We start from the raw sequence: 22,010 nt of genomic DNA, 5'->3' as shown, positions 1-22,010 counted from the left end.
ATCACAGACCTGGGTTACCGTGTCAGGTGATCTGATAACCAGGAAGGCTACTAAGTGATTAATGGGGGGGAGCATCTACAGCGTGGAGACACCAGGCTAAAGGATGATTCGTGTCCAGGGTAGGACAGAATGGAATGGCACGAGATTCCACCACATGCTCATAGTAGCACACAACTTAAAACTAATGAATTGTTTATTTCTGGAATTTTTCATTTAATATTTTCAGATCGTGTTTGGCTGTGGGTAACTGAAACCACAGGAAGTGAAACCACAGATGGGGGTTGGGGGGACTACTGAAGTAACTGACCTGGTGGAAGTCACTTAACCTTTCTGAGCTTCAGTTTCCTCATCTGTAAAGTGGAGATGATAGTAGTACTTACCTTATTAGGCGTACTTGGAGGATTGAGTGAGTTAATACATGGAAAGCATGTAGAACTCTGCCTGGTGCAAAGTGCTACATAAGTGATTTCTGTAACTGTTAATTTCCCACACTACTGCTGCTTTGGCTGCTACTAGTGGAGAATACCTGACTTATCTCTGACTGAAGACTTTGAAGGCAGGGGAAGACTTTCTAAAGACATCTTGTTGTCTTTATAAAGCACAGAGCTAGGATATAGGAAGTCTATCTTCCATGATAGTAACTAAATTAAATACTGATTATAGTGGTTATCAAGTTCATGAAGACATTGATTGAATTGAATTTTCCTCGTGTCTCCCACATTGTACAAAAATGATTTCAATATAGGGGTGAACTACGTGACATTTAGGATTCTTTCAGCCCCTGAGATGTGGGTGCCAGTGGTTCTTTATTCATTCTGTTTTTACTGTCCTCGTGGGTGCTTCCTTGGCAGTACCCCTAGCGATACATCCAAGACTGCCCTTTCCTCCTTTCATAAGGCATTTTGGACTCACTCACGAATATGTCACGTCCGCACGTTTTCACCATTTGCTTCGTGCTTTCATCATTGAAAATCATTTCGTTCATCAGTACTTGCCTCTGCAGTTTGCTCCCTCTCAGTGTCATTTTCTTGTGGTTGTCTTTATTTTGTTTATGTTCACGTTTTATAAAAGTATTGTCACACAGTTAAAAATGATTCTTACTCTAGGCTACCTGGAGAACGTGACTCTGTCTTCAGGATGTCTCTGTGCAGGAAGCCCATTGTCACGGACCACACAGCCCTGTGTCCCGGACTTCAGCTGTGATGAAACAGTCACTACTTGTGTCTCACCGCTTGGGGTTTCTTCATTTACTTTTTTGATCAGAGATTGATTTCTTAAAGCCATTTGCTAAAGGAAGCATTTGCTGTGATGGGAACTACACATGTAGATTGCAGTGGAATATAAATTCTAATGATGTTATACTTAGTTTCAGTTAATTTCAGCAGATTCCACTTCAGGAGGTGGCAGTCAGTGGCTCTGTGTGTCTTGTCACGTACACAAACCTCTGCAGTTTCTCTGTTTTTTATTCTCCCGACCCCCCGTGTCCCATTAGGTGTTATTCCTAATTTCATCTTCTCTAAGGTTCATAATCCCGTTTACTCCACTGCCCGATCTTATCCACCTTCCTCTGCGTGCTGTTGGTCCTGGCATGGTTACCTGCCCGGTGGCTGTAAATGCTGGGCAACCCTCTAGAGTACTCTGATTCTGTTGCTGGTACCCTTCTTTGTAGGTATTCGATGGTCATGGGTTGGATTGAGTCAGGTTGTTTTGAAGCAGGCTTTCGTGTAGCAGAACGTACTGCCCTGACACCAGTCCGGTAGACAGCATCACACATTCACACACTTGGCTGTTTACATTGGTGGTCACAGACAGACCTTTTGAACTGGCTGTTGTGCTTGGGAATTACTCAGTCTAGCAGGTTTGAGGGGCAGTAGCAAGTGTTTGAATTGATTCCTCAGTGCAAATACGTCACCTCTGCACCTCTGCAAAGGAAACATGTCACCCCTTCCTGCTCACAGGCTTGTTTTCATGTCTGTGAAAGAACATAGAAAACGGAGTATCAGCAAGTGATTCTTTGTGGGTCTTTATAGCCTTTAGTTGGATCTGAATTACATGAAAGACAGCGATTCTTTGGTTTCTGTGCCAGGCTGTGAACTGTCCAGGATTCGGTATCCAGCACAACAGTAGTTATCTAAATTCGAGATTTGTTTGCCAAAAATGATGTAATTGGGGCTACTTTCTAGACCTTGCATGATGGGGACATGATACGAAGTGTTGAAAATTAACAAGATTTTTTGTTTTCTTACTGCCTCACTGAGCCAAGGGCTAGTTATGTCTGTTAATGTTTCTATTCTCATGGGGTCCTGTCTCTCTGTAATTTTGGCACCACTGAGAATGTGTGTGATAAAATCTAGGCTTTCATTAATATCTTTTGTTGGCTACTGGCACAGATACGATAGCTGGTGAGGATTTTTGCCTACATTTCTTTTGCTTGAATAAAAGGGTACGTACATGAGTAAAGCACTAGGAGTCAGAAAACCTGATCCCCAACTTCCCTCCTGAGAACTAGCTCGGTAACCATGGACAAATGACCTAATCCTCAGTGTCCTCATTTTTTAACTTGAGAGTAATAATTACATAACTAAGGAATGACTGAAAAGATACTGTGAAGTGGGGGTGGGGGGGTTGTTGTTATTTAGTAGCTGTGGAGCTAGTAGTCGACGCTCATGCTTCTAAATGAGTGCCTCAAGTCACTCCACGATGGCACCTGCTGTTATTGTTTCTGAAGAAGGAGGACTTGTGGGGTCAGTGTGTGCCCACGTGATGTGTACTGCCCTCCGTCAGGGCCAGGCAGTTTGTCCTTTAGGATCACAGACTGAAAACAGTTAGGATTCAGAGCCAGACCCCACTGCTCATTGCTCGACCTTAGGTGAGTTACCCAATTTCTCTGTGCTTGCATTGCCACATGTGGAAAATGGAGACAATACTAGCTGCTTTCAGGAGTGAATGAGTCATACATGAAAGCATGTAAAAGAGTGTAGCACAGTGTAAGTGCTCAGTAAAGTTCTCAGAGGCTGGTGGCAGAAAATGCCACAATATCAACCAGACATTGAGCTAGTTCAGGCCTGTTTACTTCCATGAACAATAACTTTGGGGATTGTTGTAGTGTCCTGATCTTCCCTAATGTAGTGGCTTCGTTCTTGGGTTTTGAAATGTTTCTTGGTTTAGGATCAGCTACCACCAGCCTGAAAGCAATGCCCAGCGTCTCAGCGCTGCTGAGTAACCAGCTGTGTAGGAAGCATGCAGCCTCCAGGGAGCTGCTTTGTGGCAAGAGCTGAATTGGACTACTCACAATCAGGAGGAGCCTTGGACTGTTTTGAGGGTCGGTGAAGCACGTCTCAGGCAGTGCTATGTGCCTGCAGACCGCAGCTGACAGGCCAGCCAGGTGGGGCGGGAGGCAGAACGGAATTGCCCTTTCAGGGCCAGAGATTCGGGCCAGATGGGGATCCAACAGGCAGTGTCGTAAAAAGTGACAGGCCCTTCACATAGAGGCTACAGTGTCTAACGAACACCCGCGTTGCATGAGATTTTCACACAGAAAGGACTCTTGGCTACTGCAGCCTCTCTGCCACAGCAGCCCTCACAGATGTTGACTAGGTAGAACTTTGCCGAGAACATATCATCCCTTAATAAACAATATTTGAGTGATGGGCCCTACCATCTTGAAAACTAGAAGAGAGCAACTGTACTGAAAAGTTGGAATGAAAAATGCTCCTTTGATTCTCATAACTCTTGCTTCAACTGCAAGGATTCTAGCTTGAACCCCTTCTCTCCAAATTTTAAACCAAAAGCTGCAAAGGAACTCAGGTTATTTAAAGTAATCTTTCACCTTGTGTCAGTGTTTTTTCCTAAAAATAAGAATTTAAGGTGAAAATCAGTTTATTAACTAATAACATTTTTTAAGTACTCATTTGCAAAATGATACCTAGAATGTAAGTGTGAAAAGCCAGCTTCAGCAGCCAGTGCCTGGCAGCATCTGTGGAGCCTTCAGCCCAAAGAGAAGCCTGTGACAGAGCCCTCAGAATCACTTCTTCTCTCCCCCTGCCTTTAAAGTAAAATACTTAGATTTGTATTATTCAATCAGGATTGATTATTGGTAGGTATGAATAAAGTCTATTGCTTTATTGTGTCCACCTATTCATTGCCCTTGTCTTCTCCCCCATCACCATGAATTCAATAGGCACCTTTATCTGTGAGGCTGTTCCTCATTGCTGTGGTGGAAGAATATGAATACGGCCCCATCCTAGTCCACCAGGCAGGAATGGTTTACGAGGAGCCTTAAGACAACCAAACAAATGGGAAAGGTGCCAGGCAGAACATAACAGGGTGGTCACAGAGGTATAAAGGATGGACTTGAATGAGTTGAGATGTGGAGAGAAAAATCAAGAAAAAATGTCATCAGAGATGTGGGCCACAGGGAATGAATAGTGTGGGTAGGTGCTAATGGATTGTATACCAGAATTGCTCAGGGAGGAAATATTCTGATTTGAACTGTATCAGTGAGAATTCCATGACAATGGAAAGTTCCATGTAGGGCTACATTTTGGAGAGCATCATCTGCCCACCGTCCCCTGATTCTCACCCTGGGGTGTCCTCAGGAGTACTCAACAAAACTCACTCGTGGGCCTGGTTGGTTAGAATCTCTGCAGATATCTTTGGCTTTGTGTAAACAGTCTCTGTTGCAATTGTCAGGATTACTTAACTCTGCCTATAGCCAAAGCAGCCATAGACATTGTGTAATGAATGGTTATGGCCGTGTTCCAATAAAACTTTATTTACAAAAAAACAGGCTGGATTTGTCCCATGAGTCATAGGTTGCTAACCCTTGATCTGATTTTTATGGTAAATTGAATTTAAATAAGACATAAGTTCAACTAATAAGGAATAAAAAAAGTAATTGTGAATAATTCTGTGTTTTGATTTGATGACTTCTGGGGCATGCAATCGTGTGCTCTCTTTCTGTGTGTATTTTTTTTCAGTATTATTCTATTTCTGATGATACTATACAAATTGCACTGAGGACAGCATAAGATGTGAAATGTAATGCCTCCGAGTGCCATTTCTTGGTTATGATAACACTTCCATTAAAAGTAAAAATTTGCCTAATTTCTTACTTTAGTGGGCTGGATATCAGAGGCATTATGATTGTGTAACTGTATAAATCATTCTTCCTGAGACCCAGTGCGTAGTCAATCCAATTATGCTTTCCCTTTAAAGAATGCTGTGATCTGGGTTTGAGTCTCTAAAATTTTAGTAAGTCTGTGTGTTTGCTTTAAAGTTTAATTTTAAAAGATTTAAGAAACTTGTCCAACTTTGTAGTTTTTGCCCTGTCCTGATATTCATTTAATTGGTTCTGCTAATGTGAATGCCCTTTCAAATATGAAAAAAATAAAGCAAGAAGGAAAAGTTGATTATTTCTGTAATTGGATTTTTCTCTTGAGTAAAATGATTTCACTCACTTTATATTTCTGACTTAAGGGCTGGGGATGGGGGACCAGTTTCTTTCATATTATAGTCAGAAGCAGACAGAAAAAGGTATAGTTTGTTCCAAGGTATCAGAATAGCATATTGGTTTTGGTTGTAATTAATTACTGATGCTGAATATACTCTGGCCCCTGCTTTCATTCCCAAATCTAAGTTTCCACTGTGTGCAAAATAATTCCATCCAGGAAGAATTCTAATTACTTTAGTAATTATCGTCTTATCTCTAAATGGAATTCAGACGTTTGCTGCAGTTTATGAATGTTAGAAATGTTTCATTTCCTTTTCACCTTGAATAACAGAAAAATACACTTTACTGAATCTGGCTGCATTGAACCTTATAATTCATGTTACTATAGAAACAGAAAAACTCATATAAGAATTGTGTTAACCGTACTATAGATAGTAAATACCTTCACTTTAACCAGCAATATCATAATATGATTTTAATAACAGATGTGCAAAAATTCTGTGAATTTTAATATGGTTTCTTTTAAATGTTATAACAATGTTATCCACTAAGCTTACTTTTAATCTTTAAAGCAATATCTTTGGTCTCATTTAAGGCTTTGTGCTTATTTCAAAATATTTGCTATGGAATTAAAGCATAGCGTTATAGGATAAAAAAAACTACTCTATGTAGTACTTATTTAATTTTCAGTTAATAGTGATGATTCTTTCGATTTTTGTTTGAAGCCGGACCACACATTTTGGATTTAGACCAGATTCAGAAGTGTAACGGTGACACTAAGCTCTTGCTATCATCTGCCTCTGGTCGGTCCCCACTCTTGTATTTGGCTTTTTTGACAACTGCTTTTCTTTTTGAGTTTGAGAAACACTTTTCCCACATCCTTATTTAGGATCAGTGTTTACTACAGATATTTAATAGTTACTTATTTCTTACCTTGTTAAATTCTGATTTCTTAGGATATCCAAAAATGTCCAAAGCTTTAGCAAATCATTTGTCGTTTTAGCCATAGTCTTCTTCCCGTCATTGTCTCGTACACACTACTTTTTACTCAAACAACATAAAATTGTACCAAATTTAAGTAAGTCATCTGGATTTTTTTAGCTTGGTAAAAGTAGTTTTACTACTTTTAAAGAGAGGGAATAATTTTTAAAAACTAATTGCTACTAAACTTTTCTCAAGAAGAGGCCTGGAAAGGCTATCTTTGATTATAAGTATCACTTAATAAGTGAATTATATGTTAGCATGTAGATTTTGGTTACTATTTGAAAGTAATCCCTTCTAACAAGTTGCCTTAAACTTCTCTCAAAAGGTCAGAAATTTTATGAGTTCTGCTTTGAAAAAGATCAGGGTTATTCATTTGTATGAATGCATCTATATTCTTATTGTATTCAGTTTCCAAATAGGGTTGAAGTTTTTCTAAACCTATATTTTTACCATATATTTCCAATGTTATTACTTTCTTCTAAGAGAAAAGAGAATGTGGTCTGTCTTAATGTGACCTCATTAAAGTACTAGGATGTGTGCATTGACGAATTTGATTGTTTTGATCACAGTCCCCTGGGAAGAAAAACTATGCTAGGTATTTCCACCAGAGGATATGTAATATAGGAAACTCATTATATAGAATATTGGAAAAGCGAAGATGGGGAGGTGAGGTAACCAGAGAATAATAGCTACTGAAAGTAGCTACTGAAAGTAATTGAAAGCAATTACTGCCGCAGGGTCTAAGAGAACAAAAGGAAGAGGTTGTGTTACTAGAACCTAGGAGCAAGGACCACGAGGTTGCTGCCTGAGCAACAGGAGGCAACCACCACCAGACACCCATGAGCTGCCTTCTGCCCTCGCCTTCTGGCGTCCCGTCCAGGCCTCCTTTCTCAGGACCTACTAGGAAGCCACTGCCAAAGGAACCAAATGGACTTTGTGGACTTCTAGCGCCAGTATTTACCTGCTGTGTAGAATATATGAGTGGGAGCTAAGAGATAGCTTAGAACACCACCAGTTTTTCTCATCCCACAAGTAATCTCATAATTGACAGAGCAGGACCCATTTTATATCACTGATTTTCTCTTAGGTTAAGCTTTATGAAACTGATGATCCCGAACCATTTTGATTTGGAAACAAACAAAACAAGCCAACCAATAAAACAGCAATGTCGTATGACTCAACTTCCAGATTCCACAAAACCTACCCCTGCCGTGGTTATTACTTGTCTCACATTGGTCCGAGCAACTTTACTTTCTCTAATACCCAGACTCTGTCAAAGAAGACCTATTATCCTTTTTTTTATCCAATCATTCTTTTGATTGTACTCACACACACACACACACACACATACACTCTTGTTGATTCAAAAGCAGTCATAGAAAGGTTTCCTGATCTTATTTGGCTCACAGAAGCGTTTAAGAATCAGAATAAAGAGACGGTCACATCTCCCTGAAATATATACATACAGTTTTGCACGTAATTTTAGTGAGTGCATGGACTCGAAGAAAAGAACCCCTAGACTGGCGTACAGAAACGGCATTGGTGGCACTGGTACTTTTTCTGTGTGTTTTTTCACCTTTACTCATCATAAGCATGGCTGCCTGAAGTGCACACTGTAGATACACACCACCCTTTCGTGAGTTTTCGGCGGGAGAGTGATTCTAGGTACTTAACCAGTGAGTACCCCAGGTAGAGACATAAATGGATGGACCCATGGATTTCAACCCTTATCTAAGTGTTTTAGTGCTTTTTCTGTTTTCAGCCAAGGATCTTCAAGAATTTTTTTCATAAAATTGTGAAAATAAATGTAAACTCCTGAAAACTTTCTTAAAGGTATTTGAAGATGTCCTATTCTTTCTCCTTAAATTTCATTTTTTTTCTCGCTCATCTGCAGTGTGTAGAACCTCCATTAATATGCTGAACAGAAGAAGAAAGGACGGAAATCTTAGTGGGACAGCATTCAGTCTTTCACTGAGAGTGTGATAATAGCTGTAGACCCTTCATTCATTAAATTGAAGCAGTTTCCTTCTATTTCTTGTTTACTGGGAGTTTTTGTCAGGAATGAGTGCTGGATTTGTCAGCCTAGTTTTCTGCACCCAATAAAATCACCTTCGTTCTTTTAATGTGGCTTATTGAATGGATTGCTATTTGTATATCAAGCCAACTTTGTGTTCTTGTGATTCAAAACTTGGTCATGATATGCAGTCCTCTTTCTATATTTCTGGGTTCAGTTTGCTAATGTTTTGTTAAGAATTTTGTCTCCATGTCCATGAGGCATATTGATCTGGAATATATTTCTAACCCTTTTCTCTAGTTTTCATATAGGCTCCTGCTGCACTCATAAAATTAGTTCCTTTCCCATTTAGCTTTGAAATGGTTTCTGTAGAACTAGCTTTATTCTTTTTTAAATGTTTGATAGAATTCTCCAGTGACGCCTCTGGGTCTGGGTTGCTTGTGGTGTTTTCTTATGTTAGCAAGATTTTTTAATTACAAATTCAGTTTTTGTAATTGATAAAAGGCTTACCAGATTTTCTGTTTCTTCTTGAATCAATTTTTATAATTTATGTCTTTCAAATAATTTGGCCATTTCATCTCAGTTTTTAATTTATTGGTGTAAAATATACCCTAAGTATCTTTTTTGATATACAGTTGACATATAAAATTCTCTTAGGTGTACATCACAGTGATTCAGTATTTATATACACTATGAAATGATCCCCACAATAAATCTAGTTACCATCTGTCACCTTACAAAGTTACTACAATATTATTCACTGTATTCCCTATGCTATACATTATATCTCCATGATTTATTTTATAATTGGAAGTTTCTATCTCTTAATCCCCTTCACCTATTTTGCCCACCCTCTAATCCCTCCCCCTCTGGTAATTACCAGTTTGTCTCCTGTATCTGTGAATCTGTCTCTCTTTTGCTTTGTATGTTTGTTTACTTTTTGATTCTACATATAGTGAAATCATATCATATTTGTCTTCTTGTGTCTGACCTAATTCACTTAGCGTAACACTCTGTAGGGGCACCCATGCTGTTGCAAAGGGCAGGGTTTTCTTCTTTTTATGGCTGAATAGTATTCCATTGTGTATATTATGTGAGAAAAAGAAACCTTTTTTACCCTTGAAGGGTTTTTTGACTGGTCTAATAATTAAATTTACATGAGACATTAATAAAAGAAAATAACCAAATTTCATTTCATATGTATGTTTGGGAACCTCGCATAGTGAGAGTCAGAGGTGCCACATACATGAGAGGTTCAGAAACCTTCAGCGAAAATGATGAATATGTAGCATTCTGAGCTAAGGATGAGGGAAATCGCTTAGGGCTTTAGACAGGAGGAAGATCATTTCAGGATGATAAGAACAGATATTCAGTAGTTAGTAGTTTGCCCTGTCATATAAATAAGTCAAAAGGTTATCTCTGATAATCTTCTGCTATGGGCAAGGCCCCTAATTTAAATTCTTCTGTGTAGCTAAGAGGGGCAGAAGTTTCTCTTGAGCCCACAGGGTCTGTGTTGACTTTAACTCAGAATAATCTGCATACCGCAAAGGCATATCTAGGGGTGACTAGTTCTGAACCCCGGCCATATATCACATCATCTTTATTCATTCATCTATTGATAGACACTTAGGTTGTTTCCATGTCTTGGCTGTTCTGAATAATGCTGCAGTGAACATTGGGGTGCGTACATCTCTTCAGAGTAGTGCTTTTGTTTTCTTTGGGCCTATACCTAGAGATGGAATTGCTGGATCTTATGGTAGTTGTTTTTAACTTTTTTAAAGAACCTCCATACTGTTTTCCATAGTGGTGCAAATTGAAGGTGATACAAATAAATGGATAGATAGATCATTCTCATAAACTGGAAGAATTAATACTGTTAAGATGTTCATAATCCCCAAAGCAATCTACAGATGCAGTGCAATCCCCATCCAAATAGCAATGGCATTTTTTTTCACAGAACTAGAACAAAGAATTCTAAAATTTCTACAGAACCACAAAGGAGCCCAACTAGTCAAAGCAATCTTGAAAAAGAAGAACAAAGTTGGAGGTATCACCCTCCGTGATTTCAAACTATACTACAAAGCTCTAGTAATCAAAACAGCATGGCACTGGCATGAAAGTGGATGCATAGATCAATGGGACAGAATAGAGAGCCAGAAATAAACCCTTACATATAGGACCGATTAACCTTAGTATCCTTTTAATGTTGATCCCATCTGCAGTACTGTCTCTTTCATGCCTGAAGTTGGCCATCTGTGTCTTCATTTTTCTTCTCTGTTTAGCTAGTAGTTTAGTAATTTTGTTGTTTTTATTTCCAAAGATTCACCTTTACTTCTGTTGATTTTTCTCTATTTTCTATTTTATTGATTTCTTGTACCTTAATTATTTTCTTTCTATGTCTTATTTTGGTTTTGATTTGCTCCTCTTTTTTAGTTTCTCAATGTGGAATTTTAGATTAGTGTGTTGAATTCTTTCTCACACAGACGTTTAAATCTATAATTTTTTAAAGCACTGCTTTAGCTGCTTCCCATATATTTAGATATATTGATTTCCATTCAGTTCAAGATATTTTTTCCCCTGCCTACCTCCAGTTTTCTTTTCTTGGAAGTATTGAGTAATTGTCCAGGAATTAATCTCCATAGGACTAAAAAATATTTCTTTCAATCATGTGTTTAGTTTATACCTAATAATTTTAATAGGTCCAATTCTTTTTCTGATCATTTATATATTATTCTTTTGAGATAATAGCGTATGTTAGTTTTAGTTTTTCCACGTGTGCATCTTGTAGCTAATAATTTATTGATCTAAATAATGAACTATAATCCACCTTTTTCCTGTTTTTGCCAGTGTAACACCAAATTTGAACTGAAAACCTTGAGATGAATTAAAGTACACATTTTAATAGTATTTCAAATATAGTATGGAACATATGTATGTGTATATTTTTATTCAAGGCAAATAAGTAAGACTTAAAATATTGGAGGCTTCCTTAAATCCCAGCCTAGGGCCAGCAAACAGGTAGTGCTCTCCTCACAGGTCCTGGGAGACTTCTTAACTCATCACACCACTGCTCCTGGCCGGGCAGATGCAAAGTTGGAATCTTTCTCACTAATTCCATTTCCAAGTAATTTAATGAACCCATTTTGCCAGTAAATAGCTTGTATAAGTCAGAAAGAATAACGGGTCAAAATGTCTGTTTTTAATATAATCAAACATGTCTACATTCATCTCCCAGAATTATTCTCTAATACTACTATAAAAAATATAAGTATAGAAAGTCTTTAAATTTTAAAAGCACATAATGGCTAATAATTATATTCATTAGACTCACAGCGTTAATACATTCATGGAAATGATTATTTTTTAATTTTAGTATTTTGAAAATTCATAGCTTCTCAAAACAGCATCATAATTAGCATATTAAATATTTGGAATATTATTGTATTTTATACCCCATATAATTTCTTCATAGCCACTTAAATCATAATGGAATTTAGAATTTGATCCACTTCAAACTTATTTGATTCTCTTCATGTACTGAAGAGAATTATTTACTAAGCAAATTAACACTGTAGCCCTGGCTTGTGTGGCTCATTGGACTGAGCACCAGCCTGCAAACCACAGGGTCACCGGTTTGATTCCCAATCAGGGCATGGGTTGTGGGCCAGGTCCTCAGTAGGGGGCACGTGAGCAGCAACCACACATGGATGTTTCTCTCCCTCACTGTCTCCCTCCCTTCCCCTCTCTCTAGAAATAAATAAATAATTAATTAACACTGTAAATATGAGGAAGTTTGTTGTTGCTGGTTCACTTAGGAGCTGAATTATTTTTAAGAACATAAGTAGCATCATTTGCATATATAAAGCTAATGTATAGATGAGCCTCATCTAACCTTAAAGTGCAGTCTGTACTTTGAAAATATGTTATAGGCAATCAGTGTATATTCTTAAATACTTTGAAACCAATTAAACTGCTTTTACTTTTAAATTCTGACTAACATAGGTCTTTCACTAATTCATAGTAGCCTACTCCCTCCCCTGGTATCAGTCAGCTTTTTGTGTAGATTATCAAATATACCCATGCATTGAACATTTCCTTCCTTAACATTTATTATGAGTAGTGTAAAGATTTGTATTTTCCTTTTTACTGTGGACCTTAAAGCCAAAGTAAGCAGGTGTTGCATAATACTGAGCTCAACTGTACTGGATCAAGAAGGATTGGGGGTGGGAAGAAATGAGTGAGGTACTTTCCTTTGGGAATACCCCGTAGTCTAGTGCCAAGTTCATTCTAATTCACAGCCTAAGACAATAATCAATTGTCTTTGTTTCTGCAGTATTTCACTGGCAGTTTCGAAGATTTTAAAAAAAATTTCCTAGGAGAGAGAGACTCTTCTCTGTCATTTCTGCTATGATCATGACTTTTATTTTCTGTTGCGGATTTCTTTTGTTTAGTAGTTATAAGTCAAGTTTAAAAATTGACTAATTTAAATTATTGATATAACTTTCTACTCCACATGCTTTAGCAAGTATAGAAAATGGTCTTATTTTCTATAGCTTACTATAAAAGCGTATTTTTTATGATTTTCAAACATAATTTTGAGAGTCACCCTCAAAGATGAAAAATATTTTATATCAATAAAAATTAAAATAGTCTTTCAAATATACTGATTTATTTTTCTCTATGCATATGGTCTTTTTTTCAATGTATCATCACAGAAAAGTTTCTGTTTTTGTAATTTATCTCACTGATTAAAATTCACTCAAATTAATGGCTAGATGAGACTAAATAGAAATTTAGAAAGACTTTAAAAAATAAAGTTGTCAGTCTTCTTTCACAGTCATTAAAGGATTGTGCAAACCAGGTATGGAAAGCTGTTGTTTTAATGAAGCAGTTCGTATTAAGCATCCTGTAATTTGATTTTCCTCATTATTACATCCTTTTATTCTTTCTTATGCCCCCAAATATTTAATATATCTTCGTGAGATAAACTGTCCTATTCATTCCTATAGAACGGCATTTAGGCAATAGAAAAATCAATATAGGGAGGTAGTCTACCATATGAACTGTTTGAGGCTATTTTTTCTGTTGTTCATGGATTCAGAATATTGGAATTTTGAATGCCGTTGATGTTGTGTTGTTGTTCTTATGCTGTTAATATACAATTGGCTATTGTAGCATACTGAGGAATTCAATGGCCACAGAGGAATGATTTTCAAGATGCTGACATTTGGACCTATCAGAAATGTAGGCAGGTTGTTACCCAGTCACTCTGTAATGAAAAGCATTCAGTGCTTTACTTCTAAATAATAAAGGACAGAAAGAATTGCTTTTTATTGATGGAAAGTCTCAACCATGAATGAGAGGGATCAAAATAAAAGAACCTGGAGGAAACAGGCATAATTGCATTGAGCAGAGGAAAAATTTTATTGATATCCTCAGAAATAGGAAAAAAGGTTGCATCTCTAAAGTAAAATCAGTATGCCATGAAAAGGAAGATTAGAAAATGAGAACATTTTAAAATAAGATATTCAATTAAAGTTTTCAATAGTAGAGTTGGAAGGTGAACTCAAGTATATCTTCCAGAAAATGTAACAAAAGGACAAAGATGGGAAATAACAGTGCAAAAACTTAGAGTCAATTCTCTAGTAATGTAGCAATTCTTAGAGTCAATCTTTGAAGGAGAGGCATCCCAGAGAGAGAAGAATGACTTAAAAAAAGAGCATAAAATTTCCTAACCCTAAAAAACAAGAGTCTCCAGATTGTACCCTGTACAAAAATTTTAAATACCTGCGCAAGGCCTATTATCATAAAATTTAAAATCTTTGAGAATAAATTTAATATCCTAAAAGCTTCCAAAAAGAGAAGTGGGGCACATACAGAGAAGCGTGCCTCAGAGTGAATCTGGATGTCTCATCAACCTTGCCAGCCTGGAAAAACTGGAACCATATGAAACTCTGATGGCTAATACTTTTCATCCTGGGGTCTTACCCACAGCCACTATCAATCATGACTTGACAGTTCAGAGACGCTAACACAACAAATTTTTGCTGGCACTCTTTTTGATGATGCTTCTGAAATAATGCTCCAGCAGAATTACAGAGTATAGAATATTCAAGAATGAGGAAGACATCGGATCCAGGAAAAGTGGGACTGAAAAAAGGAGACCAAGGAGTAACATTTCCAGCATTACAGCTGGTTCAGTAGGAAAGCAACATACACTTGAAGAAAGTAAGAGTGGCATTCCTAGAGGGCAGTGAGGGATGAAACTGGTCAGTGATATAAGATATTGAATGCTGAGAAGATAGTATCAATTTTTGAGAGACCTGACCAGAGTATCTGGAAAACATTAGCATAGATACATAGAATATTAAGAAAAAATTTTAAAACGAGGCAATTATTAACTCTGAAAAACTCAGCATTGTGAAAAAGAAACTTAATGATAGTATACCAGTTGGCTGTGCAATGAACAATATCTTTGTAGTTATAACAGTGGAAATATTAATAATTTAACTAAAATTTGTGCAGTGATTATATAGTGAAGGGAGGGATATGGTAAAGAGCTAAGTCCTCATTTACCTTAATAGAGAAGTCAGTAAACATTGCCTAAAAATCAGTAAATCTAGAAATAGAAGATTAAGTATCTTAAAATAGAGAAGAACAAAGACGCCTGAAAAAATTGAAAATGAGTATTTCTTGAGGATGACAGGGGTCCACTGTTTTTCATAAATTCTTAGTATGTAGGGCTCTTTAAAACTGTTTGCAAACATCCCTTTCCTAAAACTAAATTAAATTTTAACAGGAATAATGGTATTTAAAATGTCAGGGAAATAGTTATGGATCGTACTCAAGTTTTCACATTTTTGTGTCATTATTTTTTAGAGTTCCTGGAATAACTATTGCTACAGATATTATCTGTGGTTTTCCTGGAGAAACAGATCAAGATTTTCAAGAAACAGTGAAACTTGTCGAAGACTACAAATTTCCAAGCCTGTTTATTAACCAGTTTTACCCAAGACCAGGCACTCCTGCTGCAAAAATGGAACAAGTTCCAGCACAAGTGGTAAGATATTGTTCTTGTAAGGTTTTCTATTTAGCCAATAGCTATCCGAATGTGTGCGTTGCCTATTTAACACAATTGGCTGACAGTTAGGGTCAGGGTGGGAGGCCTTGTATAAGTTAAATGACGTTAGGTAAGTAAAGAATCTCCTTTTTTTTTTTTTTTTTTCTTTTTGTAGAATGAGGTTCAGGTGACAGTGCGAAAGAAAATTTTAACTAGTGTTTGCCCATGTTTAGAAAATAAATTCTTGGATGTTTCGAAATCAGTCAACATTTAAATATCTAAGCAAAGGAGACCTCTTATTTATGCTGCTTTTTAAGAGACTCTTTTGTAATTTGTTACTTCTGGGGGGTCTCATGGTTTTCCTATATTTTCCATGATATAGATTTGATGCTTTCTGTACTATCTGTCTGTCTGTCTATCTCAGATATGTATTGTTTTTGCAATGAATCTCAATATAATTTTATCCTTACATGTTCATAAATATAGTAAGATAACTTAAAATAAATGTAAAAAGTTTGAGACCCAGTAAAGGCAAACTATTTCCCAGAAAGCCCCAGAAATTGATAGTCTCAAACAAATATTTAGTTTCTAGGTTCATTGGCTAAAGATGGAAAAACATAAGTAAGCCTTAACACAGGGGAAATCCAAGATGATGGAAGAGTAAGCGGAAGCTACACTAACCTCCTCCCAGGACCAATCTGGAATTAAACTAAATTGTAGATAAATCATCGTGAATAACCAACTGAACACTAGCTGGAGAGAAGCCTTATAACCAAGGACAGACAGAAGAAACCACTTCATTATAACTAGACTGGTAGGGAGTGTGGAGGATGTGCTAGAGGGCTGGCTGGGCACCCACGGGTGGCACCTGAAAATCCAGAGGGACATTTCAGTGGCTGGGGGTTCACCTGAGAAGTGTGGGGGTCTAAACCCCAAGCTGGGCTCCCCAGCCTACAGCAATGGAGCCACAAAGGAACCCAGATAACATCCAGCTGTGAAAAGCAACAGGGTTTCTATCTGCCAGGAGAGATGGCTGTAGACCCAGAGAGATTAAAGACTCAATGCACAAAATTTTGTTTGCAGCCACTCACCTGGGCTCTGGCAGAGGGAAGGCAGAGTGGACTAGAGAAGCTTGAGGAGAGTCTGGGGTTGGTGGCTCTGGGGAAGGAACTGAAGGAACAGCCACCAGGATCCCTGTGCTGAGGCATCCCCCATAGTGCAGAGGCCATCTTTCTCAGACAGAGCACTCCTCTCCAGCTGGCATCAGTCAGGGGAAGTAATAGCCCCGCCAGCAGGAATTACTCTGCCCCACCCTGTGGTGCTTAAGCCCTGATGCTAATTACAGATTGACTAGATTAACAACTGATCAGTTTAACAGATGATTAATTTTACAACTAAGATGAAAACTACCAAAGAAGTAGCCAAAATAGGAAGACAAAAAAACAGACCCCAAATGAAAGAATAAGAGAATTCTCCAGAAGAACTAGATGAAAATGAGGCAAGCAATTTGTTAGATATAGCGTTTAGAGTAATGATTATAAGGATACTCAACAGCATGAAAAAAAGACATAGAAATGATAAGAGGACCAGTCAGAAATAAAGAATGCAATATCTGAAATAGTACACTGGGAGGAATTAACAGGAGGTTAGATGAAGCAGAGGATCGAATCAGTGATTTGGAAGACAAGGTAGAAAAAAACACCCAAACAAAGCAGCAAAAAGAAAAAAGCATTTAAAAAATGAGGAGTTTAGGAAACATTTGGACAACACGAAGTGTAACAACATCCACATCAGAGGAATACCAGAAGGAGGAGAGAGGGAGCGAGGGATCAAGAACCTGTTTGAAAACTTCCCTAATCTAGGGAAGGATAATTTCTTACTGAAAAAAATTTTTTGCTGAAGAGGAAGTAGAATTTTTTACTGAAAATTTTCTACTTCGTTTCTAATAACTAAAAAATAATGTGCCCTGCCATTAATTTTCCTCAAATACTTTCATGAATAAATACTAAAAGGAATAACAAAGCTTGTTACTGTTTTTCTTTTTTTTCTTTTATTGTTGTTCAATTACAATTGTCCCCACTTTTCCCTCATTACTCTCCCCTGCCCTACATACCACCCACCTCCCGTATTCAACCCTTCCCCTGCCCCACCTTTATCTTTGTCCAGGGGTCCTTTATACCTGTTCCTTGACTTGACCCTCCCCCTTCTTTCCCCTGTTATCTGCCTCCTCCCTCCCCTCTGGTCACTAACAGTTTGTTCTTTATTTCCATGTCTTTGGTTCTGTTTTGCTTGCTTGTTTGTTTTGTTCATTAGTTTTCACTTGTAGGTGAGATCATACGGTATTTGTCTTTCACCACCTGTTTATCTCACTTAGCATAATGCTCTCCAGTTCCATCCATGCTGTCACAAAAGGTAGGAGTTCCTTCTTTCTTTCTGCTACATAGTATTCCATTGTGAAATGTACCATAGGTTTTTGATCCATTCATTTACTGATGGGCACTTAGGTTGCTTCCAGCACTTGGCTATTGTAATTGTGCTACTATGAACATTGGAGTGCACAGGTTCTTTTAGATTGCTTTTTCACTGTTCTTAGGATATAATCCTAGCAAGGGAATTGCTGGGTCAAAGGGCAGTTCCATTTTTAGTTTTCCGAGGAAATTGCATGCGGTTTTCCACAGTGGTTGCACCAGACTGCAATCCCACCAACAGTGCACTAGGGTTCCCTTTTCTCCACAACCACTCCAAAGCAACTTGTTTGTTGCTTTGTTTATGATGGACATTTTGACCAGTGTGAGTTGGTATCTTATTGTGGTTTTAATTTGCATCTTTCTAATGGCTAGTGATGCTAAGCATCCTTGCATGTGTCTCTGGGCCCTCTGTATGTCCTCCTTGGAGAAGTGTCTGTTCAGGTCCGTTGCCGATTTTCTAATTGGGTTTTTTGTCTTCCTGGTGTGTAATCATGTGAGTTCTTTATGTATTTTGGAGATCAAACCCTTGTCCAGGGTATCATTGGTAATTATATTTTCCCATGCAGTTGGTTCCTTTTTCATTTTGCTGATGTTTTCTTTAGCCATGCAGAAGCTTTTTAATTTGATGTAGTCCCAGTTGTTTATTTGAAAAGAATATCTTTAGGTAATCAGAGTGGCTGTTGGAATGTTTATATTGTTTTAAAACGTTAAATTGTCATTTTAAATCCACCTGCTTGCTCATCTTATGCCTTGGAACCAGAGTATAAAAATAATATCTTTAAATATATGTCAGCATAAAAAAAATATCATAACACACTTACTTGCAATTTCTAGAATATTTACGCTATAGATAATGAGGCCACAATAGATACTTCCTGCCTCAACCCTGAGGAATGGGCATATATGCTCCTGAGAGGGCTGGAGGGGCATCCTTCAGGGAGATAAATGCGGGCAGTGTCACTGAAACTGTCCGCAGTGGTTTCCTCCGTGAGGAAGTGAATTTTCGTAGACATATTCAAACCAAGGCAACCATTTGGAATAGATGTTGAATCAGGAATGTTCTTAAATCATATACAGAAGCTATGCAGTGACTCATAATGGCTCTCCCAAATCAAGTTGCATATGAGTCTAGGACACACTGTATTTTAAAAAGCAAAACAGAGAAATATACCATACAGAAAGAACTTTGTCACTTGCTCTAAATGTTTTTAAAACTTTTTGCTGTTCTCAGTATGATCCTAAAGTTTAACAACTCAGTATTTTCATGAACAAGTTGCCTTAATGGAAGGAACCCTGATACTTTTAACCTACCAGATAACATATTATTTACACGGTCCCTGGTTTTCAAAGTAAACTTTTATTCTTTGGGGAAGAAGAAAAAATATTTTCAGGAGTTTTACGTATGTAGATTGTTAGGTACATTTTATTCTAGTTTGATTCCCAAATATCCCTATAGGGAAGGTCCCTTTTCACAAGATCCTCTTTATTTTGATTTCTTTTTTTTAGAAGGAACATTTTGGGTATCTTATGCAATGACTTGCATTTGACCACTCCAGCTGGTCTTTATCATTCCTCATTTCTGGACGTATCATTTCTCTTCTGATTTTCAGTTTTTTAGAGTTGTTCTGTTCTGCCTCACCATGTTTTGGTGCATGTAGATTTCAGCAGGTCACCTAACAGTCTTTCAGGTAACCGTAGTGACGTTCAGGAAGTAGTAGCAGGAGGATCGACCAGAGCGGGTGTTGGTGACCTGCTACCTCGTATGACCTTTAGTACAGGTGCTGTTCATTTGACAGATGGAGAACTGAATTCAGTGAACTCTGAGGTCTTTCAAGCTCTTCTTAATCTTTTATTTTTTATCATATGATTTTAAGGCCACCTTTCAAACCATATTTAGAAAGTTTAGGGTTTTGTTTTTCTAGATCATTGGCTTAAATTTGTCATCCAAATTTTCCAATATTTTCACCTTTTACTTTACTATAAATATGATGACTTGTTTATGTAATCAGTTTACTTATTTTGTCTGGAATATGAACTAGGAATACAATAACCTAATTGAATTAGTTGTTTATGGGGCTAAAAATGGCAGCGATGAGACCCACTGTGGTGGAGAGAAGTGGGCCCTCAAAGATGTCTATGTCCCAATCTCGAAGCCTGTGAATGTGCTTCCTCACATAGTAGAAGGGACTGTGCGACTATGATTAGGTAAAATCGTTTATGATGGAGTATCTGGGTGGGTTCAGTGTAATCACAAGAGTTCTTAGAAGAGGGACACAAGAGGTTTAAAATTCGGGGGAGGAGAAATGTGAGGACAGAGGTAGAGATTAAGGACAGGACCACGAGCTAAAGAACGCAGATGGCCTCTAGATGCCGGGCACGGGAAGGAACAGTTGTCCCCGGAGCCTGAAGAAGACATGCAGCCCTGCTGACATCTCGATTTTAGACCATAAAATCTATTTCAGATGTCTGTCCTTCAAAACTGGAAGACAATAAATTTGTGTTGCTTTATGCCACGAAGTCTGTGATAATTTGTTACTGTAGAAATAGGAAACTAATATACTAACTATGGGGCAGTTTCATCTGGGAGCATTGTCTGACTTTTTGATACAGCTAAATTGATCTTTCAGCCCTTTATGCTGTAAGAGGGTTTGCGGTGCCACCAGATGACATGTGTTCATTCCTGGGTCTATGAAAACTTACACTTGATGCTACCCAACAGGCACAGTAATCTTTAGGCCTGATAATAATGATGACATAACAAAAATAACAGTAGGATTAACATTTATTTAGCAGTGTATTTAGTTAGACACTGTTCTGAGCACTTCATATCCATTACCTAATTTCATTCTCACAGTTTTATGAGGTAGGCACCATTATTATAGTCATTTCGCACATGAGGATACGGGACTAAGCATAATGAATTACCTTGCTTAAGGTCACAAAAAGTCCCTGTCTTCCTCGCCACTCATGTCTTCCCATTCCTTCTCACACACACGATGCACCCATAGCACCTGATTGCTTGTAGTTCCCCACATGCTTTCATGTTTATTTCCTCTCCCTCCAATTTCCTAGAATGATGAGCATGTGGAAACACCTGAGAATAAAGAGAACATGGAACATTTAATGAGCACAAAATGCCTGGTATTTGGGGCAGTAAGATGTGTTGCAGTTTTTGTTTGTTTTTTTCTCGGGTGGCAGACAACCTGCAGGTGTAGGTTGTTGTCAACAAATAAGTCAGGAGCTATAGGCAAAGCTTAGACTAAGATGCCCTTGTAAGTCATGTTAAACTGCTTTAGGCTGGCCTATGGGATGTAGGGAGCTACTGAATAGCGGTGATCATGTGTGTGTTTTCAAAAGTTCATTCTAGGTACAGTGGATTGGGAATAAGAGGGTCAGAAAGCCCAAGCAGGAGACCGTGCAAGACAGGTTTGGGGACTAACAGGTGGACTTAAGAAATAAGAAGTCTCTATGACTCATTCTTGAGACCTTCGATACATAGTCTCCTTTTGGACTTAATTGTTTTAAGTCCTAGGCTTAGCTACATGTCAGAAAAGTATATGTTCAATGGAGTATATTTACTGAATAGAACAGAAGGTCACTTAATTGGCTACTGATAAACTCCAGACTCACAGATCAAAGATTAGTAGGCCTCAGCATCTTCTTATAAAGCCCCTTAAACGTGCCTAACGTTGAGGGCATTACCGCTTGTTTCCACCTGTGCTGCTGCTGGTGCTGTTGATGTTGTTTCCTAAGGGTCAGGAGATTGCTCCTGGGCGGCCCTGCGCCTCTTCCACTTCAAAGGAGAAATGCCGGCCCCTCCAGACCCCCACCCTTGGCTGCTCTCTGTCCCTCCTCCCACACGATTTTATTTCTGCCCAAACTGTGTCTACATGGCAGTTACAGAATTGGCTTTTTCCTTGTAGTGTCTTTATCTTCCTTTGTATTTTTGTTTTTCTAAGCAGCATAAGATAAGCTTATCCACTGTGTGTGTGTGTGATCCTGTAGAAAACTCTCTGCCTTTGGGAACATTGG

The 22,010-nt window shown here is 38.0% G+C and overlaps 1 protein-coding gene across 3 annotated transcripts in view; it reads left to right on the top strand.

The window, feature by feature from the left end:
* CDKAL1 (CDKAL1 threonylcarbamoyladenosine tRNA methylthiotransferase) overlaps window positions 1-22,010 on the top strand; it is a 626,103-nt gene that overhangs the window by 436,290 nt on the left and 167,803 nt on the right. For all 3 annotated transcript variants that reach the window (XM_053920194.1, XM_053920195.2, XM_053920193.2), the window contains one exon: window positions 15,330-15,510. In XM_053920194.1, the coding sequence (XP_053776169.1) occupies window positions 15,330-15,510 (181 nt within the window). The remainder of the gene's footprint in view (window positions 1-15,329; window positions 15,511-22,010) is intronic.

This window comes from Desmodus rotundus, chromosome 3 (assembly GCF_022682495.2).
Source record: "Desmodus rotundus isolate HL8 chromosome 3, HLdesRot8A.1, whole genome shotgun sequence".
In the NCBI taxonomy this organism is placed as follows: domain Eukaryota; kingdom Metazoa; phylum Chordata; class Mammalia; order Chiroptera; family Phyllostomidae; genus Desmodus; species Desmodus rotundus.
The sequence above is the reverse complement of the archived record's forward strand: the minus strand, read 5'-3'. Positions and strand labels throughout refer to the sequence as shown.